We start from the raw sequence: 26,785 nt of genomic DNA, 5'->3' as shown, positions 1-26,785 counted from the left end.
TGTGTGTGTGTGTGTGTGTGTATGTGCAGGTCCATGCCAGTGTCAGTTGCCATGACGCCCTGCTCACCAGACTCGCACCGTGCTGCCGAGCACATTTGCGCCTCACTTCTCTTTAGACATTACAACAAAGTGAGAATAAAAGGAGAGCGATTGGGTCACTGTTCTGTTTCAATGACTTATTCATTGTGACCTTGTTTCCTCAAAAAGCACGTTTTTCATTCCAGCAAGTAAGCGTCTTCACTTCTTTATTCACAGTGGTGTTCTCGTCCTCTTTTTTTAAGCCCTTTTTGCATCAGATCGCTCTCCTTCATCTGTGTGTTTTCTCTCATTGAGATGCAGCATCTCACCGATCTCTTCCCCTCATTACCTATTTCGCCTCGTTCTTTCATGCTTCTCTCTTTTGTTCTTCTGCTTCTCTCTTTTTCTCTAGTTAGCATTCCGGTTCAGAGGGAATTGTATCGGTGCTAACTGCCTTTGATGTTTTTTCCACCTCTATAGATAGAATTTATCTCATTTTAAGCTGGTTTTGAGCTCGGCAAATATATATTTATTTTTTTGCACTTTAGTATCTCCATTGCTGCTAAATTTGCGCTGTGCGAGGGATACTTCTTGGTAGCTATAGTGCTACTCCGCTGTTGCTTCGTGTCAGGCGTTACCTGACACCAGACAGACTCGTAGGTCCACAGGTGAGCTGGAAGTCAGTACCACCTGTTAATGGGATTACCGTTTCACTTTTGGACTCCATGTCGAGCTAGCTAAGTACAGAGCAAGCGCATGATGGCTGGCGGATTAATGTCTGATCCCTGGATATACTAAAGCTTGTTTGGTCAAGAAATCAACCCGGCAACCGCTTTGTTCATGTGTAGCCCACACACACCACACACAAACAAATAGTCCGCCAGGAAGCTTCCTCCACCAAGTGAGCACACGTTGTTTTTTATTGTTGTTGTTTTTTCTTTACAATCAATTCTCTCTGGATTGCAGCTCAGACGGCCCTCTTACCCACCTCTGTTTCTCTCTCATCACAAAGAGCGGCTGCTTTACGACGTTGTGGCTGCTGTAAAAGCCAAGGGTTGGGGGGGGGGGGCACAGAAGGCTGTCGGGTGGATGTAAATTACACAAATAAAACTCCACACTGGCACGGAGCTTTCCCCAGAGAGACTGGAGGGTAGGCGGAGAGATATTTGCTTTAACTCTAAGAGGAAGGGGATGGGACAGGCACAAGGTATGCAGAGAAGAGGGGGGTAGAAGGGAATATGTGGCAACAGATGATAGCAGACACAGATTCAGTCTATATGTACATGTAGGCCGGGACAGGAAGTGGAGAAAAGTTAGTAAAGAGCCATCATTCAGCACTTGAATATTACAGTTAGAGCCCAACGTGCCTCGTAGCTGTGCCACTCGGCTTCCTCTCCTGCTCTTCATCACCTCCTCCCCTCAGCCTCCCTCCCTTCCTTCTTAAGAGGTGTGTCCTCGTCTGCTCGTCCGCTCACCTCGGCACTCTTCAGAGGGCATTCCATGCAGTGCGGATGTGTGTTCGTAAAAAGACTCCACAGTGAATTTAGACTCAATCGTGCCCACCTCCAGCCAGATTTGGTCCTCACCACCGCAGCAGGAGTGAGGGCGGGACCAGAAAACGCTCAACAGGAAGTTGGGTGTGCTTTGTAATGCATGGGTCTTTTTTCGTAGCTTGGCAACATTAACGGTAAGAGGAAACCTGACTATAAGCAGGGTTTCCTCTGACCCCAAAAGGAGAGTGCAGAATGGATATTGTTGCATTGTCCCTCCCTCTCTCACACACACACACACTCACACACACACACACACACACACACACACACACACACACACACAGTGAGACGCACACAAAATATGTAGTGTGGGCATGCTCTTATTTTGGTATGGTCTAAACTAAGTTACCAGAGGGACCGCTAATGCTATTAGCTGCTCATTTATATGATAGACGTATTGTGCAATTGTATATTTCTTCAATTAGAATAAATGGAATTATTGAAGTGTGTTTCAACTTCTTTCAGTCATGGTGTGGTTTTAGGGCTGCTACTAACAATTATTTTCAATTTCTTTACGCCTAATCATTTTTCATTTAGTCTGCCAAACTTCTTCAGATTGTTCGTTTATCCAAACAACAGTCTAAATATATTTTAATTGAAACAATATAAATCAGAGAAAAGCCGCAAATGACTGTACATTGAGCGACGCAATAAGCGTCCACTGAAAGACAGTCTTATGCACAGTCGCACACATACAAGCTGCCGTAGAGAGTCTTTTGTTAGCGACTCAGTCAGTGTAAACACCGAGTCGGGCGTCTGAGGGGCAAGCTGGCTGCCCGGGCCGCCGACTGCTGCAGCGCGCACGATAAGCCGAGGCAGTAGAGCCGTGTGACCGGTAAACCTCACGGCAGCTCGGCGTAGTGGCAGACGGCAAAGCGGTTAAGTTGATTATGTAGAGTTTATATAAAAAATATTTTTCCGATTATCTTATTTTCTCATTGCACAGCTACTGTCTTCCTCAGTTGCTCTGCTTCCAGTGCAGCTTGTTTTAAGTAGAGCTTTCATCCAGTCAGATTTCACCTCTGTGTCTCTAGGTAAGAAGAGAGACCCAGGCCTGCAGACGGAGGCCTGCATCCATTTGCAGTTTAAGTGAACGGGGACGATATTGTTGATTGTCATATTCTTCAACCAACCAGATCTTTAGTTTGACATGTTGGGCGTATTCTTTGACGTGTCAGCGCCTGCGAGCCGGCCTATAATAACGTCAGCATTACGTGCAGCTCAGTGTCTGCCGCGAGGTGCAGAGTGTGCTGTGATTGGTCAGTGGGCGAGCGCGTGACTATCGTGAAACGAAACTTAAAGCTTAGTCGGGTAGTGAATCACATCACGTGACGCAGCTCAGCCAATCAAATATGGGCATTATGATGTACCACACACCATGACACAGGGGACTGAGACGAGGAAAGACATTGCAGAGCAGTACGTACAATGTTCAAGTTGTGAAAGTAAAATCATAAGACGATCTCTTTGGGCTGTGACTTGTCATTAAGGAGTGATGGTGGGTCCCACAGCCAGACCAGCTGAGAACCACTGTCCTCCATGAGCGCAGAAAACATTATATTTTCCTGAATATAAGCTTCTGCATTTTCCAGATGCTCTAGTACTATTCAAACGTATTGCAAGTCTCGTACCGAACGTTGCGTACATAGGTACGTACATTTAATACGTACATAGTTACAGCCTTAGAAACTGATAATAACTGTGGCGCCATCATGTGGTTATAAGGTGGTATTTCAGCTGCAGGACAATGGTGAAGGCCCAGGTATAAAATGCACGGCCCGCCACTGGTGTGAGACATAAGAATTGTCCAAGACAGAACAGTGAGACGCTATCTGGAGCACAACAACAACAACAACAACAACAAATACTTTGACAAATTATATTTTCTGACAAGGACACGCTGTTTGGGCCTTAATATAAATTACACATTTGTCTTCATTCCCGTTAAGTTTAATATTTCTGACCACTGGTTCATGAAGAGCCGTACTTGGATGTTCATGGAAATGCTCTGTTATTATTCCCCATTATGCCCCAAAATCTCTATTCTGTTCTATTCTTGGAAGTAAGTGCATACTTCCTTGAAAATGGAGATTGCTGCCAAATTGTATTTTTTATTTTTCTCAGGCAAGCGGTTCCCTGATTGCATTTGTTACCATACCAACAACCGTCTATTACAGGAAAGAAAACATGTTTTAGTTTCCAGTGAAGTGTTTTTCTCCCACATCTAAATACATTGCAAAGCGCTCTAATGTGACTGACATTAGGCCATTAGCTGATGTGTAGACCTTAGCTTTGGAGGCTGTGGAGTATACGTATGCATATTCTAACACAAAACATCAATTCAACATTCTTTTTGGCCAAATATAAAATAACAAACATTTTCTCTGGGTGATTTATTTAGGCTCTGCCATTTTGTGTGTGTGTGTGTGTGTGTGTGTGTGTGTGTGTGTGTGTGTGTGTGTGTGTGTGTGTGTGTGTGTGTGTGTGTGTGTGTGTGTGTGTGTGTGTGTGTGTGTGTGTGTGTGTGTGTGTGTGTGTGTCAGACATCTAGTGTGGCTCTGCTTTGGGACAACAGACATACTCTGGATGATGTGTCCCACTCAGCTGTTTTGCCAGATGACTGAGTTTTTGGCAAAGAGTGAGAGAGGATGGTGTCCATTGTTGTCTCCTTTGCTGGAATGATCCTGCACCTGCATGTTGCTGATGGTGGGGTTTGCTGTACGTGTGTGTGTGTGGTACGCTGTTACAAAGTACCTCTTATAGCTTTATGGCAGCCAGTATTCAGATCTTGTCAAAGTGTCCTTGGACCAAGGAGAGTTTTAATGTGTGCTATTCACCACTCTATTATAATAATCTGAGACAAAGAGAAACACATATAGGTAGGATTTGGAAAACAGTGGTGTGAAATATTCTACTGTACTTGTGTTCCCTTTCCTTAAGAGGATAATGTTGTTGTGTGCTGCCCTGCGGGTGATGTCTCCGTCATTGATCGTGTGTGCACATCTATCGACTCAACCTGTTTAATTACCTCGTGTCTGTCTAGAGAGGCGGAACTGACTTTGCTTCTCTTTGCAACCTGCATGCATCCAGTCCAAACATCACACACACACACACACACACCGCTCATTCATCTGTTATTAGATAGCATCTGCAGGGACTAAACTGTGGGTGTGACATGCACATGGACATCATCTGTGTCGTTTGCATTACTGGCCATTGTTAGTCAGCAGAAGCCTCTCTGACACATTATGATCATAACTCCAAGTTCAGCCCAGAGCGCTCTGGCTAGCTGCCCGGGTTCGACCGTTGAACCCTGAGGTGTAGTCTAGCAACTCCCTCAGCACCGGGCCTGCAGGGCTGTGTGTGTGTGTGTGTGTGTGTGTGTGTGTGTGTGTGTGTGTGTGTGTGTGTGTGTGTGTGTGTGTGTGTGTGTGTGTGTGTGTGTGTGTGTGTGTGTGTGTGTGTGTGTGTGTGTGTGTGTGTGTGTGTGTGTGTGTGTGTGTGTGTGTGTGTGTGTGTGTGTGTGTGTGTGAGAGAGAGAGAATGAGAGAGAAAGGGAAGGAGTGTCTTGTGTACAAGCTGGCTGCTTTATTGCCCGATCATAGGGAATGGGTACAAAGTATTCATACATGCGCAAATTGTAATATCTGTGAAACCCTTAGCATATTGTACATGTTGTATACATTTTTAGCACACGCGTCATAATGCATTTGAGTGTGAGCTTGTGTGTCTGTGTGCACATCTGCTTGTGCTCTTCCATGCTTTATTTATGTGTGTGTGTGTGCGCGTCCCCGTTTGGCTAGCATACGCGTGTGTATTTGCATGCTGCTCCATACCAACAGGGTTATTTAATATGAACTTTTTGGGACAGCTGAATGTCAGCAGATCCATTATCCTTTATCTGAACTCCTCAGAGCAGAGAGAGACAGAGAGATAGTGGATGAATGGATGAGCGGCTGGATGGATGAACGTATATCAGTGTCCAATGACACTCTCCTGTTAACTGTCGCTTTCTGTCCTTCATGAATTATTCACACGCACTTTCTTCACTTGAGTGTCATAGTTGCAATCTTCTCCTCGTCTCTACTAATGTTAAGGGCGGGACAATGGTCGACCGTTATTAATACACCGACACCAGTGTAGTATTTTAAATTCTTATATAAAGATATAAAATACATTTAGATTCTTATTTGTCTTCATACTACAGGTAACATATTTACCTGTAAAATATTACGTCTCAGCCGTATTTGTGTTGTGTCGATATCTATTAGTGGAAGCTGAGTCCAGTTGAGAGTGTAGATTGGAAAGATGTGCAGAGTCATATGAAAGAGTGCAACACAATTCCTGGCACGCACACACACACACACACACACACACACACACACAGAAACAGGTTGCGTGCAAATATATACGACATCTGGATGTCAGCCATTTGGCAACATAGGGAAGTTACAGTAAAGGAAGGGAAGTGTAGAAACCATAAGTGCTTGTGCATTGTCTTTTAACATTGTTTACTGTATATTGCTCCTGGACAGTTGCCAATCTCAGTTGCTTAAGTGATCAGAACATGTTGAGGGGGGGCGGGGGGGGGGGGGGCATCATCTCAATTAGACCCGCAACACACACCCAGCAGGCTTAAAGCCCCACATCTCTTCTACTCAAGCAGCTCCTGAGGTGCTTTTAATTGCTGTAATGTAGGAACACGCTCCGGCATCCCTCGAGTATCAGATCGGCCCCTCAGATAGCCAGATGGCGGCTGCATTAGTAGCCAGTTTTTGGGACCGTACATCCATTACATTTAGATACACCCGATCACAGTAACAATACATAGTGATGTCAGATAAGGATCACAGCAGTAAAACTGATACGAGATTAACTTTTTCCCTTTTTTAAGCAAAGCTTATTCATTTTACTGTATTTTTTTGTAACCATAGCTGAAGTCATCTCCTCCTCCGTTCGCCCATTTATCTGCTTTTCTTACACTATATAATAGGAGTTTTGAATCAAACTTGCCACGAGTGTTGACGCTTATCTGCAGTAACGGCTGTATTGGTGGGACTAATGTTGTGGACCGGGATGCTGTACGGAGGGGAAAGAGGGAGGGAGGGAGGGAGTGATGAATGATCCGTCCGGGGAGAGAGGGAGATATAAAGACATGGGCTGCTGGCCAACTAGGTTAGAGGTTTTATTGTTGATGTCCACTTGGTTGCATAGAGACTACCTCAGACAAACACTCAAGACCTGAGAGCATGCACACCCCTGGTCAAACACGGGTCTAGACAGTCTGACGCTTAGCTGTGTGCGAACTGAAATATGCATCACTCAAAATACATTTGGAGATGCTTTTGCACTACGGGAGGAGGGTGGGGGGGGGGGGGGGGGGCTGAGACAGAGGGATGACATGCGCTAAATGTAAATGCCAAAAATCCAACAGTCACAGCTACATGTGTACATAACTAAGCTAAGATTGACTTTTGATCAGCAGAATCTAAAGCAATGCAACATATTGTCAAGTTCTTGGAGGATGATTTTGTGAACTCCTGATGAGCTCTGACAAGCCAGCCCCCCCCCCCCCCGGCAGCCCCTGGCACTCCTGCTCTCACCTCCATACGTGAGCAAGCTCATCTGTCAACTACCCCCCCCCCCCCCCCCCCCCCCCCCTTCATCTTTTTACACATTTTACTGTGGCAACTGTTTTTTCCAGATTAAACATGCAAACACTGATGCACGGGGATCTGTGCCAAAACACCCTCAAGACACACACGCTCGCGCACAGACGGACGCGTATGCTCACACTCACACACTTACACTTTCTTACATCGTCACTGAAGCTTGGCCTTCACTTTTCTGCAAGGACTGTTGGCAGCGAGGATGGAAAGGCGGGAGAAGCTCCAGAGACAGCGGAGAGAAGGAGAGAGAGAGAGAAATAAAGGGAGGTTGAATGGGGCTCTCCATCATGCTGTCAGTAAGCTGCAGCTTTAGCGTTAGCAAGGAATAAAGAGTGTTTTTAAAAGGTGCTGCGAAGATGAATCGGATAAATGACTTCTCTTTTTCATTCAAAGAGCCCAGCAAAGCCAACTGTGTGTGTGTGTGTGTGTGTGTGTGTGTGTGTGTGTGTGTGTGTGTGTGTGTGTGTGTGTGTGTGTGTGTGTGTGTGTGTGTGTGTGTGTGTGTGTGTGTGTGTGTGTGTGTGTGTGTGTGTGTGTGTGTGTGTGTGTGTGTGTGTGTGTGATGGCGTGTATTGCTTCAGACTGGAGTTTGCATTTGAAAATGTGTGCAAAAACCCAGACTTTTGCCGTGGCCGGCTGATGTGTTTGCTGCTCCTGACACTATAACATATGAAGTTGTTTTTTCTGACTGTTGCCCCTCTCCTTTCCCCACCGAGTGGGGAAAGTAATGTAGTTCAGAGGGGGCATGTTAGGTGGAACAATGGCTGAAAAATATTGAATAAGGAGTGAAAGGGAGCCAGGGTTTTAATGACAATAGGCCTGAGCTAGGGGCGGAGGAGGGGGGGGGGGGGGGGGGCGAGTCCAGATTGATGATAGATCTCTGCTGGTTAAATATTATCCGGCTCCTTTTTTCATGTACCAACCCCCTCCTGTCCTGGTATCACACAGAGAATGATAAGATGTGGCCGGCTAATGATCTGCCCTTCTGAGCCATTCACTTTTTTGTATTAGCCTATTTACTTACTGTTGAGTCATCCCCCCCCACCCCCCACCCCCCTCTACGGGCTCGCAACACAGATGGTTTCGGGTAGCCACGGCGACTGCCCAGCTTTATTTATATCAGTTCAAATCCGTTCTGTGCTTTTTCTTCTTCTAACACGTGGAAGTTTTGTCACGGATGGACGGCCCAATTGATAGTTAAAACTACAAAGTTGGTGATTTAAAGTATCTTTATTTGAGAGCTTCCTCTTATAATTGTGAGTCGACATAAGTAGGAATAATTTAAATGGATGGAAATAGTTAAAGTTACCTCTTTCCTAACCAAACAGCTATAATTTCCAATGTATATTTTCAAATGTGTTTTTATGTGTTGTGAGACGCATAAGATAAGCCATGTGTTGCCATTGATATCAATTTTCACAGAGGTTCTCTGGGCTTGTCGTCAAAGGAACGAGCCTCCTCCCTGCTGCCCGTGGCTGAGCCGAGCAAACCTTTTGACTGCAGAGAAACAACCAAAGCGCAACGAAACCCTGTGCTCCGATGGGGCCGCGTCTCACTGTCGGGGTTGTCACCGGCTCTCAGATGAAGTTGACCCATACGCACCCCTTGGGACTTGTGGGGTAAAAAGGGCTGCCTCTCATCCAATTAACTCATCTCTTTCATACGTATAAATGTGTGTACGCACTCGCACACACACACACACACACACACACTAGGGCCGGGGTGTGTGCGGTGAACAATAACAGAGACGGTGAGAGATAGCAGAGGAAGAGGAGCAGCGGATCCATCTACATTCCCTGCGCCTCATTCTTTTGAAATGCTGATGACTCCTCCTCCCTCACCCTCATCGCTCAGCTCTCCCCTCTTTTTTAATGTGGCGGAGTCATCCATTGCATTAACCCTCCTCCTGCTCCCCTCCCCAGGTTAGAATGAGGGAGATCCCCCCCCCCCTTATAAAAGGCAGGGTAACAGGGGCCACAGTGGTGACGATGGCAGGGGCATTTGTCATGCTCTGAGCAGTCTGTTGCTCTCCCGTGGGCCTTTGTTATCCCCAGCTCCCAACTTGCTGGCTAAGCAGGGGATTTCACATGTTTCATTAACATCTGAACCAGCTCGGCACTTTTGTACAATTCGCATTGAGCAGGCGGGGAGGGGAGGGGAGGACGCACTGGAAAAACATGAAAAAGCGGGATGCAACAAGCACATGTGCCCAGGAGAGAGCGGTCCGTTTTATGAAAAAGCTAGAAAGATTAGAGTTGGATCACACACACACACGCGCGCGCACACGCAACCGTTTCCATGAGTGTTGACTGCACATTCGGCCTGCAGTTGTCCAACCTCTGTGCGGTTCATGGCACACATTCTGTCTTTGTACTAAGCACAAACAATCGGCCTGCCCTGCCCGGCGCTGGTGTTAGGGGCACCACTCAAGTGGAGGTCACTTGCCGAGGTGTTATAATGCTTTAGGCTGGGCACTACAAGACTGAGGGCAATCCACTTAAAGCGAACCACTAACCCCCCACACACACACACCTCCTCTCGTATCCCCTCCAGGCCACCCGGAGCATCACACTTCTGAATAGAAAATGGGAAATCGGCCTTCTGCAGCACTTCAAAAACCGGAGAGAGAGAGAGAGAGAGAGGAAAATACTGTGGTGAGGCGGGGGGGCATGATAGTGATACAGAGCTGCTTTTTTTTTTAACACGGTGCCTCAACACCCAGACAGCAGTGCCTAAGATCTCTGTTAGAGGGAGATGGAACCAACTCTAATCGGCTAACAGGCAAAATCAAAGCTTGAAAAGCTTGTGTTTTGATGAGAAGACAGCTTTTTTTTAAAACTTGTTTTCTCCGCTCCCTCAACTTCGTGAACTCTGAGTTAAGGCCACGAGGGCAAGGCTGCGGTTTTCTGTGTGAACAGTCTTAAGTTTTGTGCATTGCTCGTTGATTTGTTTTCAGTCTCTTCTACCTCCAGGTTGCTCTGTGTTTCACTCTCTGTCCCTCTTAATAGAATTAGTGGTGTGTCCATCCGTATGTATTAAACATCTCCCTGTTTCTGACAGCTAATGGGGGCCATTCCATGTCCGGGATGACTGATATTGAGATATCCTTCCTCCAGGGTAACATCCATAGCAATCTTCCCTTGATTTGCTGAATGATGGACTGTGCAAAGGAAAATAGACCTAATGATCATTGTGGAGATGGGCCCTCTAACTCAAGGCTGTAGAGTGTGGGCGATTACCAGCTATACAATAAGCTATGTCTCCTCCCCCCTCCCTCCCTCCTCTCTCGCTTTCTCTCCCTCTGCGGAGGTATTTCCAGAATGCCGCCGGCCATGATGGATTTATGAGTAGGCCATACTTTGGTAAACACCGATGGTGGGTAGCTTTGTCCTCCCCCCTATGATATAGTGATGGTCCCATAAAAAATGGGAAAACCAGGTTACGGCCACCATAGAGTTGGGCTAAACAATAAAAGGCTTTATGGGCAGATATAGGCCTGTACCATAAATGCTGGAATCTGCTGTCAGAGGGACATTAAAGGGATAATGACAGGGGGGGGTTAGCTTTCACAAAATCCCTGCAGCCACTAAGAGGGTCTTTTTTTATTTTTTAGAAAAGACACACAGACGCACACACACTGAGGATAGCAAAGCACCGAGGTAGAGCTCTTCAGAGCAGTTTAACTTTGGGTCAGGCTTTGTGTGTGTGTGTGTGTGTGTGTGTGTGTGTGTGTGTGTGTGTGTGTGTGTGTGTGTGTGTGTGTGTGTGTGTGTGTGTGTGTGTGTGTGTGTGTGTGTGTGTGTGTGTGTGTGTGTGTGTGTGTGTGTGTGTGTGTGTGTGTGTGTCCAGTAGATTGACAGAAAGGAGATGGAAGCGGCGCCGCGCTCGTCGATAACTGCAGCATGTTCTCACGTCGAAGGGTCGGGGCCCTCATTACACGTTGGCTCGCCGTCGGGGAGCACAGCTGTTGGGTTTGGCTGGTGCTGCCTGTCCGGGCTGCACAAAACCAGCTGTGCAAACAAACGCACACACACACACAGACAGACAGACAGACAGACAGAAACCGTAATGGCAGCAGGGGGAACGGAGCGGTAGTTTCAGGTAGACTTAAAAGCAAACATGCACCACGGCACGCACTCAGAAGTAAACACACGCTGACATGCGCCCAGGGGGGAGACATGCGCCTGGCGGCATGAGGACGTTGGGACCATGGCAGTGGTATGAGTCGTGGGGGTGGAGGGGGATTATTATGGTGTAGATAATCACAATCGTGGGATATTACCGCCTACACAGCCAGCATGTGTTGCCCCGCAGCGTGACAGACATGGACTCTCCTTGGGGGGGGGGGGGGGGGGGGGCACATTTTACAGCTTCCTAACACCCCAGATTGAGCTAAGAAAGAAAGAGAGTGGGGGCAGTAAAAATAGTTTGACACCCTCGAGGTCCAGCCGGCAATCTCCTCTCCGCCCTTGCCCATAAAACCCTTTGAATTCCCTCCTCAAATCCCCCCCCCCCCCCCCCCCCCCCCCCCCCCCCCCATCTCCACTGTTCTCTCGGTTCCAGCTTTGCACCGAGTCAAGTTGCTGTGTTTACCGCTCGTGGTATCCCTCTATCATTTGTACTTCTATTTCCGCAAAAGCCTTTGAATGGTGCTCTAATCAGGACCCGACATCGGTTGGCCTGGACTTGACGCAACAACACTTAGAAGCCTGAGCCACACAAACAAGACTGGCCTCTCACTCGAGACGCAATCTCCTTCTCTCTGGCTTCGCTTCCCGGCCAAAGTACTTCTCCGTGTTCTCAGCAGCGTGGCGGCGTATCGATGCCGGATCGAGATCAGCCTGCTGGACTGGTGCGTTAACGTGGGGCCAAACCAGACACAGTCGTGAAGATGCAATAGAGACTAGTGACCACTCTCACTTCCCCTACATTCACGGCACCAATTGTCAAGCGTGTAAGAGCACTTACACTCATATTGTGTGTGTGTGTGTGTGTGTGTGTGTGTTTGTGTGTGTGTGTGTGTGCTTGTTTGGACACCACCTGTCACTAAACCAGCACTTTATTCTTCTGTTGATATGATGTAATACATCCAGTTCCCCTGCTGTCTACCCCAAGGAGCACTGTGTTCCCTCCTGTCACAACATAAATACCACATTTATTTAATTCTGCCTTTTTTAAGGATGAAAAAGTCCCTTTTTTCATTTAATGATAAATTAAGAAAGCTGTGGGAAAAGGACTTTTTTCAGGTCTGATCTTGTATTCTTCCCTCCCCCATCTGTAATAAGCAATGATCAACAAGCTGTTATCTCTTCGCTTGTTCTCTGCTATCACAGTGTATTGCCCGGGGATGAATGCTCTCCCCTCGGAGAAGAAAACAGAGCCTGGAGAAATTAGCATTTTCTGACAGCCATTGCTCATTGAGCTAATCCTGTCAAGGAATTTGTGGCTACGCTATCAGTGCAGGCGAGGGGTCGCCGTGGCCCATGCCTGCACACCGGGCTCTTATCAGGCAGGGTAAACACACCAGGGTCTGCATTAAATAAGTGTCACAGTCAGTGGGGGCGGAGCGGGCCGAGCCCCCCTGCCAGGCTCCATGCAGATAATCCCTCTCAGAAACCCTGTTGGTCAGACCCAGCTGTGGCCCGTGGCTCAGGTGTAGGGAAAGTGGGGGAGGAGAGGTATTGTTCAGGCAGCGGTGTAGGTTACAACACAAGCCACACCAATTGTTTCTTTGCCAATTCCACATCAATGCAGATACATTTGAAAAAGGCTCTTTGTGTAGCAGATGTTTTCTGTCCAAACACGCATTTTTCAGGTCAATTTAGAAACGTTAAGATACCAAAACCAGTAGAAAAATGCTTAAGATTGCACGTCCGTGAAACGATGGGGCGGGACAGGTGAATCCGCCGACATAGACAAGTTGTCAGAATCTGCGTCCACAGAAAGCGTCCTTCCGGGACGTCCCAATCATTTATCAAACACGCCTGATATTTTTATACGTGGTCTTTTTTAAATTTTTATTTGCAGCGAGCCAAATATTCTCTCTTGCCAGTGTGAAGGTGAAATAACAGTCATATCATGTGAGATGTCCTCACATTTACCTCTAGTGGGTGCTTGGCCCTAATCTCCACCATCGAACACGCACAGGCAACTTGAGCCGACGGCTGAACTCCAGATCACATGACAATCACAGGTCGGTGCTTTTGAAAAGCTCAGTTTACCTGTCAACACCACGACATGAGACCGGCGATGTGTTTGTGAAAGGTCTGGATGTTTATTTAATTTTTTTGTGGCAGCATAATTGCCGCTATATTCTTTCAGGATTGGTATCTGACTCCGAAGAGGAAATATTCATGCCTCTAGAGTTCTGCTATGAAAGCTTTGGTATGGACCCAACAAGCCTGGCGGACGACACGGCCGCACAACAAGTTGCAACAATGTTGCATGGAATGTTGCAGAGTATAGGTGGAGTAACATTTCACTAGGGAGGTGATGCAAAACCAGCTTCCTGGACTTTAATCCACTGAGAAAAAGTTAAGTGTCAGCTACCGTGACTGGGTGCCACTTTTGTTCCTTTGTTTGTGCCGGGGGGGGGACCGCGGCGCCTCTCCGGGCAGCACTCGAGGAAGAGTGCAGTGGTGTCACGAAGCGTACAAGGTGGGAAACCTTGAATAATGTGGGATGAGAGCGAGCCAGAAAGGCGAATCCGAGTCAGCCAGTGGGTCACCAGGAGGTGAGGCTGCCTACATCCCCTGGGTTCAGGAAAAGTTCAGCTGCATAGCATTAGGCAAATTAGGGAGACAGGGCTGGGGGAGAAAAAAAAAAAAAATGTGAGGGTAGGGACTGATGAGAGCATGGGGGAGAGGGTCAAATTAGTTGGAAGGAGGAGCCCGAATAAAGAGTGAGAGCATAGAGGGGAACTTCCAGGAAAGAAAGAAAAAAGAGCCTGACGGATACAGTCTGGTGGTAAAGATATGACAGACTCATTACTGAGCTTATATAAATTAATCATGGCCTCAAATACATTCTCATTTAAAGCCCCAGCACCTACAATTGGAGGGACGGCGGTGGATTCCTCTGGCGCACAGTCCCATGCAGGGCCCGGGTAGAGAGAGGGAGGGGGGGAGGGGGGGGGGGATCTATGGTGACGTTCCTGAAGGGGTTAAACGTAGGAGGAGCAACGCATGAAAAGGGACTGAGGGGAGGAAGGGGGAGGGAAAAAAAGAGAAAAGAAGCCTGGTGGAGGTGGAGCCAAAGCCCTCAGCTGCTGTGCCTTGTCACATTTTTTTGCAGAACATGATCGCCGCACGATCCGGTGTGGGAATGATTTAGGCGCCTCTCTCCGAATACAAACAAGGCGGTGCTGCTGCGCGTTTCAATGGGACCCCGGATACCGGAGAGCGGGGTCTGACCGAAGGGGGTGGGGGGGGGGAAGCCGCCGGGTTGTTGTTGTAGCGCACGGAGGGAGACCGGTTCGTTTTCGGGGCTGACAGGAGTCCACACCACGGCGGGCGCAAACGGGACGACCGAGCGCAAACCCGAAAGGACCACAACTGCAACCGGACGGAATTTCCTCTCTGTGATATTTGCGCTTCCGTCCCGCTGGTGATTCCCCGTGTTGCCCACACGGACTTGGGGGATCTGTGTTCTTCTCTTCTCTGGGATTGTGACTCTCTTCTCTCTCCATGGTGTGGATACAGCCTCCAATGTTGCTCTCTATCTGAGCAAGGCCGAGAGGACCGATATATATTCTGCTGAAGTTCTTCGGGTCGTCCGTCGCTATATTATTAAGTGCATCTTCCCGACAGCGTTTATTATTATTATTTTTTTAATCGGACACCATGCAGACTGTTCTTTTAAATTATGTTTTCATACTGAGCGCAGCCGACTAGGCTCTTTCAGACACTGATCCACTCCACGCTTTGGGTTTTTGCGCCGTAAAGAAAGATGCCAAATGTTCAAATGTTCCCGCTGTGATTGGATTTACCACCTTTCCTTCTATTTTAATGCAGTTCCCCCCCCCCCACTCCCTCCTCAGTTTCTACCTCTGCTGGTGGCGAGCTTCAAAAACCACAAGGCTCGTGTTTTTGTTTTTTGTTTTACTGCGTGCGCTGACAAATAGTTCGTTTTTTTGTTTTGTTTTTGACAATAACCCCCTGCTGTCGTCCCGCTCCGTATGATGTATGAGAGCGTGGACGTGGTGGGACTGAATCCCAGCCCGAACCCGTTTCTAATGATGGATTACTACAACCAGAGCAGAGGATGCTTGATCCCGGAGAAAGGACTGGTGCCCGGAGCGCCACATCCCTACAGCACGTCCATCAGGAACCAGCACTGGAACGGCTCCAATCACTGTAGGTGCCTTTTTCCTGCCTGCTCAACTCCATTTCACCCAAGTCTGTGCGTGTGTGTGTGTGTGTGTGTGTGGGGGGGGGAGTTAAAGCCTCTCTGGCCATGTGTGTTTGTATTTATAGCATGGAGAAATTGCGTGTTTTCCATTTTAGTTATTTAAAAAAAATTAAATATCACACGAGTGTGATATTTATTACAAGGCATGTAGTCTCTCGTTACCCGCCTGTTGTATCTCAATTATTCAACCCCGGTAATATGTGGCAAACAGCGTTGCATGTTCTCACCACCGCCGAGCTTCATAACTGCATTATATATACTTGACCCACTTTCGTCTCTCTCTCTCTCTCTCTCCTTTCTGCCTCTCTGTGCACCCTGACTGATTTCTTCTTCTTTTTTTCGGAGAGACGTCTGAGACTGCGGCGCTCTGATCCAGACCACTTTCTCCAAAGCTGTTGCGTTCCCCCAAAATATGCACTTAATACAAGCAAGGTTTTACAAACCATGCCAACGTTAATCAGATCAAACGTCCCTCCCCAGCGTTATCCCCTCGGTTCCTCTGGTTAATCTGGATAGCTGCACCGGGCAGGCCAGAGTCCCTGAGCAGCGCGGCCTTAACTGGACACACTGCTGTCTATATTTAATGTGTCAATCAGGCCTCGCGCTAATTACATGTATTTTAAACCTGTGCTTTATATTTAGTAGGCGGGGGAAATAATTACAACACGCTGTTGAATATTGCCGTTTGTTTAAACGCATATGTATTTTAATATCTTAACAGAACAAACACACATCAGAGTGTTAGAATAAATATTTTAAATTCTAATAAATACAACCAGACATTATTTTTTATTCGGCTTATGTGCCAGACAGGTTTTTCTGACATGTCTAAAAATAGCATGTCAGTTAAAATCTGTGTGTGTGTGTGGTGAGTTTTTTTGGGGGTTGAGTAAGAACCCCGAGTCATGGCAGATCTCCATTTATTGATACCGTATCTGCTGCAATAAGAGAGAGTTTTATTGCAACAACAAAGTATCACAGGGGCCGTTCCCATTCTTTACCTCAAAGGACGCTGCGCTGCACAAAGCTCCAGCAGGCCTTTATGGAACAGATAGCTCTGTTGTCTTTCACAGCTGAAAGAGTGTAAAAAGGCAGGAATCTCCACAGGCTCTTAAGGGCCAATTTCCTCCTCGTCTCCCAGACTATAGAAGCACACGACAAAGGGACATTTCTGATGTTTGGCAGCAGCGGCAACAAAACTGCTCCAAATAACCGGGTTCTGTTTTGCGCCGCAGTCTCGCTTTTTTTTTTTTTTTGCTGCTTGTTTTTCCAAGTCACATGAGATTAGACATTCCTCTCGACTAAAAGGACAAGTTGCAGAGCAGATACCCAGCGAGCTTCACAGTATTTATCGAGCTGACCCACGAAAGAGCTCTAGTAGCAGCATTGATTCAAACCATGTGAGGGAGACTGTGGGGGTTTGGCCCAGGAAAAGACCTCTGATCCCGTACTCGACTCCACATTGTGTTGCTCAACAGAGGAGTTGCAGTGTGTGTGTGTGTGTGTGGGGGGGGGCCTTACTGCTTGAACGTAATAAAAAAATGTAGTGCACACCAGTGGTGGTGGTGGGGTTTAGACCAGAGGCTCAACATCCGTTAGTGTCATCACGTGGCTCAGAGGCTTATTGGATCATAGGGATAGAAAACAAAACCGAGCAAGAAGTCTCTTTCTTTCACCTCCCGCTCTCAAGCAGGAATCCAAAGCAGTCAGGCTCAAAAGCACGAGACGATCCTAAAAAACATCTGCTGGCTTCGTCTCTTTCTGGACTCTCTGTAAAATGCCAAACTTCACAGAGCGTAGTCTCATGGTATGTTATCCTCTGCACGTGGGTTGGGAAACAGACTGCTGGTTGGAGTTTAACATTTTCTCTCACCCCCTCAGTGCTTTTCCTTTTTTGTCCTCTGTTTTTTTTCTTTTTTTTCCTCTTCACATTGGGTCTAACTATTCATTACAGGCTCTACAGACGAGTTCCGAGTACACTAAATGGCATCTTCGCTGAAGTAAACCGTCCTCCTGGACCCATTAAGTGGCCGGGCACGAATCTAGATCATATGGACGCTTCATCCCCAGTGTTATTAGTTCGTTAAAGAGGCTGCCACTTTAGTGGTTTCACTGTTTCTGTCCAGCGGCTGTCGGCGCAGGTTTGTCCAGTCACGGCAGTGTCAGAGAGCTTATAACCTGGTTATTCAGAGCTACGATGCTGAAGCTTTACGGCTCTGTTCTCGCAGATTAAATGCACTTGATTTTTTCCAACGAGGGCCTGTCACAATCCTTACAGCAATTATGGGACTCATGCATGAAAGAATGTGCATGGCCTTGTTCACATGACTGTCACACACTAAAAGAAATAAGGGGGTATGAAGGCAAGAGGGATTGCATGGTGGGCTCAAATGCTCACCAGCCCAGAGGCTTCTTGCTTTTTTTTTTTTTTTTTTTTTTTTCTCTCAGGCTGTCCACAGTACCAAAGAAAGCGGTCACCAGGGATTTCCATAGAGAGTAGACGAGGCAGACAGAAGGCCAAGCTTCAGCTAGTTTGTCTTCTGAAGGCCTACCAAGTGGGCTGTTGGACGTGTGTGTGTGTCCGAGAGGGCAAGTGACTGGCAGCTTAATCTGACTCATGTGGTATTTAAGTGTGGAAGTCCTTTCGCCTAGCAGGAGACGAGGCCCAAGAAAAACAGATGGTATTTTATTGTTTTTCACTGCAATGGACTGAAAGAGCGGGAGCAATTTTGGGGCAATGATGAAGGGGAGGAAAGGTTCGATTTTTGGAGAGGAGAAAAAAAAAAAAAAAGCTAGAAAGTTTGAGCTTTGCTGGTGAGGCGGGAACCCATATGGTTTCGCTTTTTGGCTTTTCTGAGCGGCTGCAGCATTAAGACGGCGCGGCAGGAGCGTCGCTAATTGTTTGTGCTGCTCGGCAGCAGTGTGGAAAATCTGCGGGTGATGTGTTTGGACTTTGTGCAGGCCAGCAGATTGGTGTTGGCCTTGCGAAAGACCTGCAGATATCAATCACCCCCTCCCCCACCGACCTTTATTTATACACGCAGATTTTATTTGGCAAGCGTTTGCTGAGGATTGAGAAAAGCATGAACAACAGAGCATAAACAGAGAGAGGCTCGTCCTGTCCCCCAACTAGAATTGGCCGGAGTACTGGCAGTTTCTGACATTGAAGGGAGGTTGCCGTCATAAACAGCTGCAGAAAAGATAATCTCTGAAGGTAGAATATAGAGTATCACATTTATTTTCTTGGTCAATCCACTCAGGAGTTATTGGCAAAGCTGCTTACAACATCCAGGCCTTAATGTTCCTGAACTGCAGTGTTTGTCCTTATTGTCAATGCCAAGACCCTGAGCCATATGCTATTTTCCGTATTGCCTTTAATGTCCATGGACCTCGGTTGCTTTCATGGACATGCTGATGAGAGAAGGGACCTTTCCTCTGCGGGGCTTTGTAGATCCCGACTTGATGGAACTGGCAGGATGGATGGGACAGCATTGAGGCGAGGTACCTTGCTCTTCCAGAGAGGGGAAGTGTCAGGCGGTCTTCTTTTTATTGCGCCACGTCTGCCTAACCCCCTTTCAGCGAATGGTGACAGTGATTTAGTAGCCCGAACGGTGTGTGTGTGTGTGTGTGTGTGTGTGTGTGTGTGTGTGTGTGTGTGTGTGTGTGTGTGTGTGTGTGTGTGTGTGTGTGTGTGTGTGTGTGTGTGTGTGTGTGTGTGTGTGTGTGTGTGTGTGTGTGTGTGTGTGTGTGTGTGTGTGTGTGTGTGTGAGAGAGAGAGAGAGATCAGTATGTCCACAGAAACACGCCTGCTTTCACCTTCAGGTGAACATCAATAACGCATTTTGTCATCAAGGTATGTTTGTAATGGCACGGGGGGTGAAGGGAGTTCAACCCCGCTGCCGCCGCTCTCCTGGGAAAGGCCGGAGGGTGGCATTTCACAACCTGCCATCACTCGCTCCCAAAAACAGCACCTCGCCACCAACCTTCAAAAGCTGTTGCTGCCTTTTTTTCCTAATGCGATTCATCGTGTACTAAGCAGAGATGCCCTCGGATTTGGGATGTTCACCGCAGCGCGAGGTTACAAGGATCAGCAGAGATGCGTGTTTCTGTCCGGTAGTGTCAAAGTCGTTTTTTATGACGGTGTAATAAGTGGGTGTGGTCCGTCAACACACTGTTCTCCCTGTAGGGTGGCGTATTGCAGCGTCACTCCACAATGAGCAGAAATTAAGTACGTTTTTGTCCGAGCAGTTTCTTTTTTTTAACACATGCTCCGACCCCAGCGATGGGCCCCAGCTTGTTTGTAGAGGGAATTAGCCTGAAGGCACCAGTCGGAGAGTACTGTACACCGCTTTGGTTTGACACTAAATCCCCAAACAAGGGTCTGTGTACACTGCAAAGCCCACTTTGATGAACAAAGCAGGGCGGACTGAAAAGATCCAGGCAGTGTCATTGAGTCATCGGGGCTTAAAGAAGGCAGGTGATTGCAGATATTGTGACATGGGGCCCGTAATCTCACTATCAATAATTACAGTCTCCCTCGTGTCTGCCCTGTTATATGCACGCACACACACACACACGGGGGTGTTAGGGAGGGAGAGCAAAACAGTTCAGGTTAAAGGGGGGCTCGTCCCTCTAAAATATTCATAGCTTCTTCATTTAAATCAATTCGGCTCTACGGGCGCAGTCGAGCGTCAACTGTCAGAAATTGAGCTGGGCCTGTTGTAATCACTTCTTTACTTATCTCTACAGATGGCTTGTTCGCAATGGGCTCTGCATGGCTAGCTCACCAGCACATTGAGAGAGGGGTTTCTCTCTCTCTTTCTCTCTCCCCTTCCCATCTCTCGCCCTATCTCCATGTTTCATCTCCAACCTCTCATAATGGAACACACATAAATTCATCGGGGTATTGAACCAGGTACATTCATCACCCCAGAATTCATCTGTGAGGCATTTTCATTCCCAAAGTGTCTCCTTTCTCTCCTCCACTTTATCTCTCTTTCTCTCTCACGCTCTGTTTCCCGTCTCCACGGTGACATTCACCGCATGGCAAGGCCGAGCCGGGGCGGTCAGTGTCGCGATTCATCTTTAATGCTCGCCCGCCCTAATTTTTCCTCATATTTTACAAGATTTCCTGCCTTCCAACCCCCTGCCCCCCCTTTTCGCCTGCATCTGCTATATATAGAGTGATTACATGGAGTGTTGCCTTGTTTCATCAGGCCCGCTACCTCTGCTGTGCAGTCAGCCACTCTCTCTCTTCCTCTCTCTCTCCCTTCCCCTCTCTTTCTCCCCCACCCTCTCCCTCTCAGGCCACTAGCTGTAGGCCAAAGCACACCAACATGCTCATCCCCTGTCTCCCCCCCGGGTATCCGTGTTAGCTTCACGTGGATGACAACTGTGTACACCTCGAGTAGTTCACACAAACGCAACGTAAAGGAATGCCCTCCTGTTTAGAGAGCGGGACAGCCGAGGAAATAGGGCAGAGGTTAGCGCGCTAAAAATACAAGAGCCTGGCCGTGCCGCTGCTGTCTGGGCAAAAAATAGCACCGTGTTGCTGCCGTCTCGGTCAGCGTTGTTAACCGAGGAGCAACGGAGAGCGCTCTGCTCCGGCTCGATGTTTGTGTTTCGTGCAAGAAAAGAAAGGGAGCTCTGTGCGCGCAGAGAAAAAAAGTCCCCTCGGCTACAATCGTGCTTTTAATCAGGTAGCGGGCCAGCTCTTAAGATAGAAGGGATGTCTCAGTATATCAGGTGATCTTACTGTGGTTAATAACTGGAGTCCTTATTTGCCTGCCTTTCATAATACCTCGGTGTTGGTGTCTTTATCATGGCCCCCAGGGTGCACAGAAGGGCAAGTTTGGAGGAAGAGAAGCCCTCTCTGTACGTCTTGATTTATGGAAGCTTCTTTCTAAAGTAACTTTAGATATCCATATTGTGTATCTTCTCCTCTCCGGTTCTCTCTCGTGTCATCCCGGCCCAGCCTGGCTCAATCTGGTCCCACTTAGTGACAGAGGAGCTTGATCCGTCTGGACCGCCACTGTCTGATCTTTCCCACAGCCCTCCTGAATCATTTCATATTCATTACGTGTCTTTGCTGGAGCCCGGCCTCTGACATTTGACTCTTAAAGGCCCACCTGGGACCAGGGACGAAATAGACTAGTGTAGTGGATGGTGACGGATAGGACGGCATGTTCGACTGACGGCTCGGGTTACGGGCCGCGTCGTCTCCCTCTAACCCTGTCTGTGATATCAGCATTGTGTGAACTGAGAGATGCCCTGTAGCCGAGCAGCTCGGAACATGCGTAGGTTAATCGAGGTGAGCGAGGAGAGACTGAAACAACTGGATCATGTTTGTTATGATTAGAGCCACCTTGTGTAAAATGGGACGCGCTATGACATCAAGCAGCCTCTTCATTTCACTGAAGCTGTAGTGTCTTATCAGGGCCATTGTTAGTGAAGTACCTCGGTTTAGAGAGAGAGAGAGAGAGAGAGATGGTTGCTTGGTAGATATCACAATAATTAGGTGGTCACATCAGATGCTGAGGAGTACTTATTGTTATTCGCAGAGACAATGCACGGGCCCTCAGGTTGACATGAGCCCTCCTCTCCGGATGAAACCAGATGCATAAATGCCTTTTCCTCATTCCCAGTCATCTCTTTTTTCAAAAGCCCTGCCGGCCCGGATGTTCCTTCAGATTTTGGAAAGGGGGGCGGGGCTTATAGGGAAATATGCAGCCGTGCGGCACTTAGGACCAAGAGGGCACATTCTGTTATTCCGCGGGATTTTTAACAGCAACGCGAGGAAAGCTTTTTATAGTCAAAAAGACAAAAAAAAGGGCGCGTTGGAAAGCGAGAATGAGAATAAGTCATTTGTTCAACAGTTCTGCTCAAGGATATGATTAGGCTAGTCTACATAGTGTATTTGGTTACCATTTCACAGTTGTGCTGTTGCTTTCGTTCCACCAAAGTCGTGGCGTTATTGTCTTAAAGCTTTGTATTGCACACAAACGCGCCTTTGTTTGGCGGCGCTAAAATGACAGCGCCGTGATCAAAGAGGATGCGAAGAGATGAAATCAGAAGCACAGGAGCCTTCTGACAGCTCCGTTCCCCCTCCTCTCCGCTGCAGCTCCAGCCGGGGCGCTGACTGATGGAGAAAGGTGACGAACGGTTTGAACCGGACTTGTCACGTTGGCACAGTTTGGCGCCCTGTAGTGACCACCGCCCCCCCCCCCCCCCACCCCGCCCCCCCTGTTTGCTTGAAGCAGTGCTGTCCTGACAGCGGCTCTGCCCTCGCGCCGTACGTGGCATACCTTTTTAATGCGTAGCACTGTTGTGGCTGTATCACAATGGAGCTGGATTATTGTGTCTGGGCTGTCAGCACCTCTCAGCTGAAAGAAAACGAGAGTGAGGGAGGGAAGGGAGAGAGAGAGAGAGATCTCAGACTCCAGGAGAGGAAGGGGGGGAGGGCTCCAGGAGAGCTGGCATTTTCAAACTATAATCTCCGTGGAGCCTTTTCAGAGGGTTTAGTGTCATATTTGGCCTCTGGATTTTTGCCCTGGCTCTGCTTTGAACAAAAAGCAGTGGAGAGCGAAATGGAGAGGAAATGAGGGAAGGGGGACAACAGAGAGAGAGAGAGAGGGGCTTGGCTGGATGACTGATATTATTCGTGTTCAAGTGCGACTGATGGAGCCTTGGCCTGCATCCAATGGCTACCAACAGGCCAGCGTTGGCAAATTGAGTCTGGCACCAAATGACCTATATCCCTGTCCTATTTAGCACGTTACAGCATTTGTCTTTATCGTGGCAATCTCTTATCCGTGCCTCTCTCCTCTCGTTTCCTTATTTTGTATCAAGTGTCATGACGAGACAAAAGCCCCATTCTTCAGCAGTTTTTTTTTTGTTTTTTTTTTATTAACCTTAATGCATGTGTGGCCCAGTTGTCAGTAAGACCTGTTTCCACTCTGAGCCTCATCACGTTTTAGCTCGCACAAGAAATTGAGCCTTTTTCTTTCTGCTATAGAGACGGTAAACAGTGAGGGCAGACGGATGGCAGCTTAAGCCAACCGGTGCTTTTTTTACTTAGTACCTTTGCGTGCAAAGCTGCATGGCTGCCCAAATTTGGTCCTCCTGGCTACAGGCTAGAGTGGCAATGCTAATCTTCTCTGCCCCGTGTGAATTATGGAGCGGATGTAATGCAGCGATTAGACACGCACCTACGCACGTGTCACTCTGGTGCAGAAGGTTCCCTTCTGCAGTCAGTCGTAGATGGGGATGGGGGATGGGGGGGGGGGGGGGTTTCCCCCGAGCTGCACATGGAAGTCCAGCCTACAGTGCTGCTGCCTAACCTGGCCACCCAGCCTCTAAACCTCTAAATCAACCTCCACAGCTACGTTCACCATGAAGCTATCGAGAGAAGAAATCAGCCTTTCAATGGCTGTAATCCCAAACACCAGGAAGAGATGCATGGGAATCTTGGTCAGCTGACTTTGAAGAAAGAGGAAGGGAAGGAGGAACTACGGCTCTCCCCCCCCCCCCCTCCCCTCTCTCTCTCACACACACACACACACACACACCTCTTCCCCAAAGCCTGCTGGGATACTCCTTGGGCTTGACATACCCAACCCCACCTGCCCTCGCTGCTCAATGGGAAGCTCCTTCCCTGGCTTCCCCTGAGCTGGCCTACTTGGGACTGTTTGATCTCATTGTGGAAGCAAGTGAGCTCGCCCGCTGCCTGGCAGGCAGAGAGAGCTCCTTGATGCTGAGGGTTGGGGAGGTGGAGCAGGCTTCAGTGGTGAGGCTTAATAACTGTATTAACATCGGTGGCTCCCCCAGGACCCCCGCCTACACAGCAGAGGGGGGGAGGGGGGGGGTGTATCACTATACAGCTGCCTTCTCACACTTTGAATGCTCTGCCCCAATTTTTTTTCCCTCTTCTCCCGCTCTCTCTTTTTTTCAGCTCAGTTTTTCAATTCTGTGCGCTTTATGAATCAAGATGTATTAGAGCAACGCTCGTTTCTCATTCTCTCACTGCGCTGCATGACAGTGTCTCTCTCTTCATCAGTTTCTCACCATCCCTGTTGCAGCCCACTTTCTTTAACTCCCCATCTCTTCATTTTCTCTTCTTTTTTGTCTTTTCTCTAACAGTTTCCCCTCGCTGTTTTTTTTTTTTATTCGTCCCAGATTGGGAGTACGGACGGTACTCTCTCCTCACCTGTGTGTGTCGCTATTCACGACAGGTCCCCTCATCTCTTGAATTATACAGTGGAAACTGTTGAATAATTGATAGGCCCCACTTAGCTTAATGGACAGAGTTAACTGGGAGAGGCGGTCCTACTTGCAGAGGAACTGGGTCGCCATAAACGGCACCTAGTCACCCCCCGGGGTCATAATGAGGCCCCGGTCACAAGGCCGGGACACGGAGCAGTCGACAGAGGCCAGCTGGGGTTAACTGGACCCCAGAGGGAAAGAGGACAGGAGGGAGAAGTGGGACCGTTGACACCAGGCTCACCTGAGGGCTCGGCTCACGTTACTTCCACTCAGTGCATGGTGCTGTGACCGCATGCGTGCAAACATTTTCACACTCGCGTGCACTTGCAGATGGAGGAGGCATGCTTGAGTCTTTAGGCATGGACGCACAGAGTATTTCCACGTGAGAGTTCCTTATGAATTATTATCTTCTCTGGCTGTTTTCTCTTTGAAGGACAGAGAGTTGCATACAAAAACTGTCCATTAAGTCTTTACATCGAGGGTGCATTTGAAGGCTTCGTATTCCAACAGAAATATGGAAACTTTAGTGATAAACTTGAGTTGCTGATAAATGGTGCAACGCATCATAAAACTCACGGATCGGATCAGCACAAAAGAAAAGAGATCATTGATGATCCATATTGGCAGATACTGATTCCTTTGATGTTTGATTATAGCAGCTGGTCTTTCACTTTAACAGCTCTGACGTCGGTGTAAACCATCAAAAATACTAAATGTTATCCTTTTACTTTGTTTTAGTCATTTGTAGTGTATTTTTAACTTCATAAAAACACACAATTGTATTTCATGGATTAAAACAAATCTTGTCATTAGTATTTTTTAATGATGTATTATAAGCTGCTTAGTGTAATTCATCTCTAGTATCTATTTATGTTGCTCTGACAACATCTCCTTCAAACAACACTACATTTTACGAGATTACATGTGAACACGTCATGATCACGTTATAATCTACCTTCGCCCAATACTCACTTTCACTGAACAGAGCCTGAACGCATCATAGTGTAACTGGACGGAACCTTCGTCAGGCCTGTCAATTCAAACACAGATCGGTTGTTTTATTATGTGACATTATCAGAGATCGGTGACTAGAAAAGCATAAATGCTGAGTTCCTGATCGCATATTTTACTGAATATTGCCGGATAACGATCGCCAGTAAAACTTTATTGCACCCTGTGATGGTTAACGTTAAACTGTGTAGTTAATCAATAGTTCATATGCGTGCCGAACCGTGAGGGGCGATCCGTACGGGTCACGTATCAACAACAGTCCGTTACACCACTACTGATAAATGACAACCATGACATTAAATCTGAAATAGTCAAACTGTATCCTTTTAATATCAGTAATGTATTTTATTTTCTATGAAAAAGGGACCTTATTCTTTTAAACTGACATTGTAGGGAGAGATCAACGTTGTCTCACTAAAACAGTCCTCTGACTGGTGGACAGCAGCATCACAGGAAAGTGTGTGTGTGTGTGTGTGTGGTGCGATCAAATAGCTCCCCTAAGGCTACATTGAAAGGTCAGGGATCCATGCAGGAAATTAGTGTCTGTGGAGGCACAGACAACACAGAGAGAGACTCTGGGAGAAGGGAAAAGCACAACCCATACCCGAGGACGCTAAACATGTCCTTCATTAAATTTGAGTAACATCCCACTGCGCTCCCTTGATGACTCTGCCTGCTTTCATCAGCCATCTTTCCTAAGCAGGGAGCTAACGTAACTTCCCGGTGCTATCGACAAGCATCTCACTTTTTATTTTCTATCTTTTTTTGCATTAGCGCTGACACTAAAGACAAATGAGTCTGCCTCTCCCCGCCCACCCGCTCTCCCTTCTCTCTGCCCAAATCTTCCTCTAAGGAGCCCCCTGA

At 47.7% G+C, this 26,785-nt stretch overlaps 1 protein-coding gene across 6 annotated transcripts in view; it reads left to right on the top strand.

Moving 5' to 3' along the window:
- The window catches only part of raraa (retinoic acid receptor, alpha a), a 127,699-nt gene that overhangs the window by 75,263 nt on the left and 25,651 nt on the right, over positions 1-26,785 (top strand). For 2 of the 6 annotated variants that reach the window (XM_076093454.1, XM_076093453.1), the window contains exon 1: positions 14,455-15,594. The exons of 3 other annotated variants lie outside the window; for them this stretch is intronic. In XM_076093454.1, coding sequence (XP_075949569.1) covers positions 15,417-15,594 — 178 coding nt within the window. In that variant the 5' untranslated portion in view covers positions 14,455-15,416. Of the gene's footprint in view, positions 1-14,453; positions 15,595-26,785 lie in introns of those variants that run through there. One more of the 6 variants, XM_076093450.1, reaches the window with a different exon arrangement.

The sequence above is a fragment of the Anarhichas minor genome, unplaced genomic scaffold (assembly GCF_050575085.1).
Source record: "Anarhichas minor isolate MPS153535 unplaced genomic scaffold, ASM5057508v1 ptg000017l, whole genome shotgun sequence".
NCBI lineage: Eukaryota > Metazoa > Chordata > Actinopteri > Perciformes > Anarhichadidae > Anarhichas > Anarhichas minor.
Note: the sequence above shows the minus strand (reverse complement) of the source record. Positions and strands in the feature narration are given on the sequence as shown.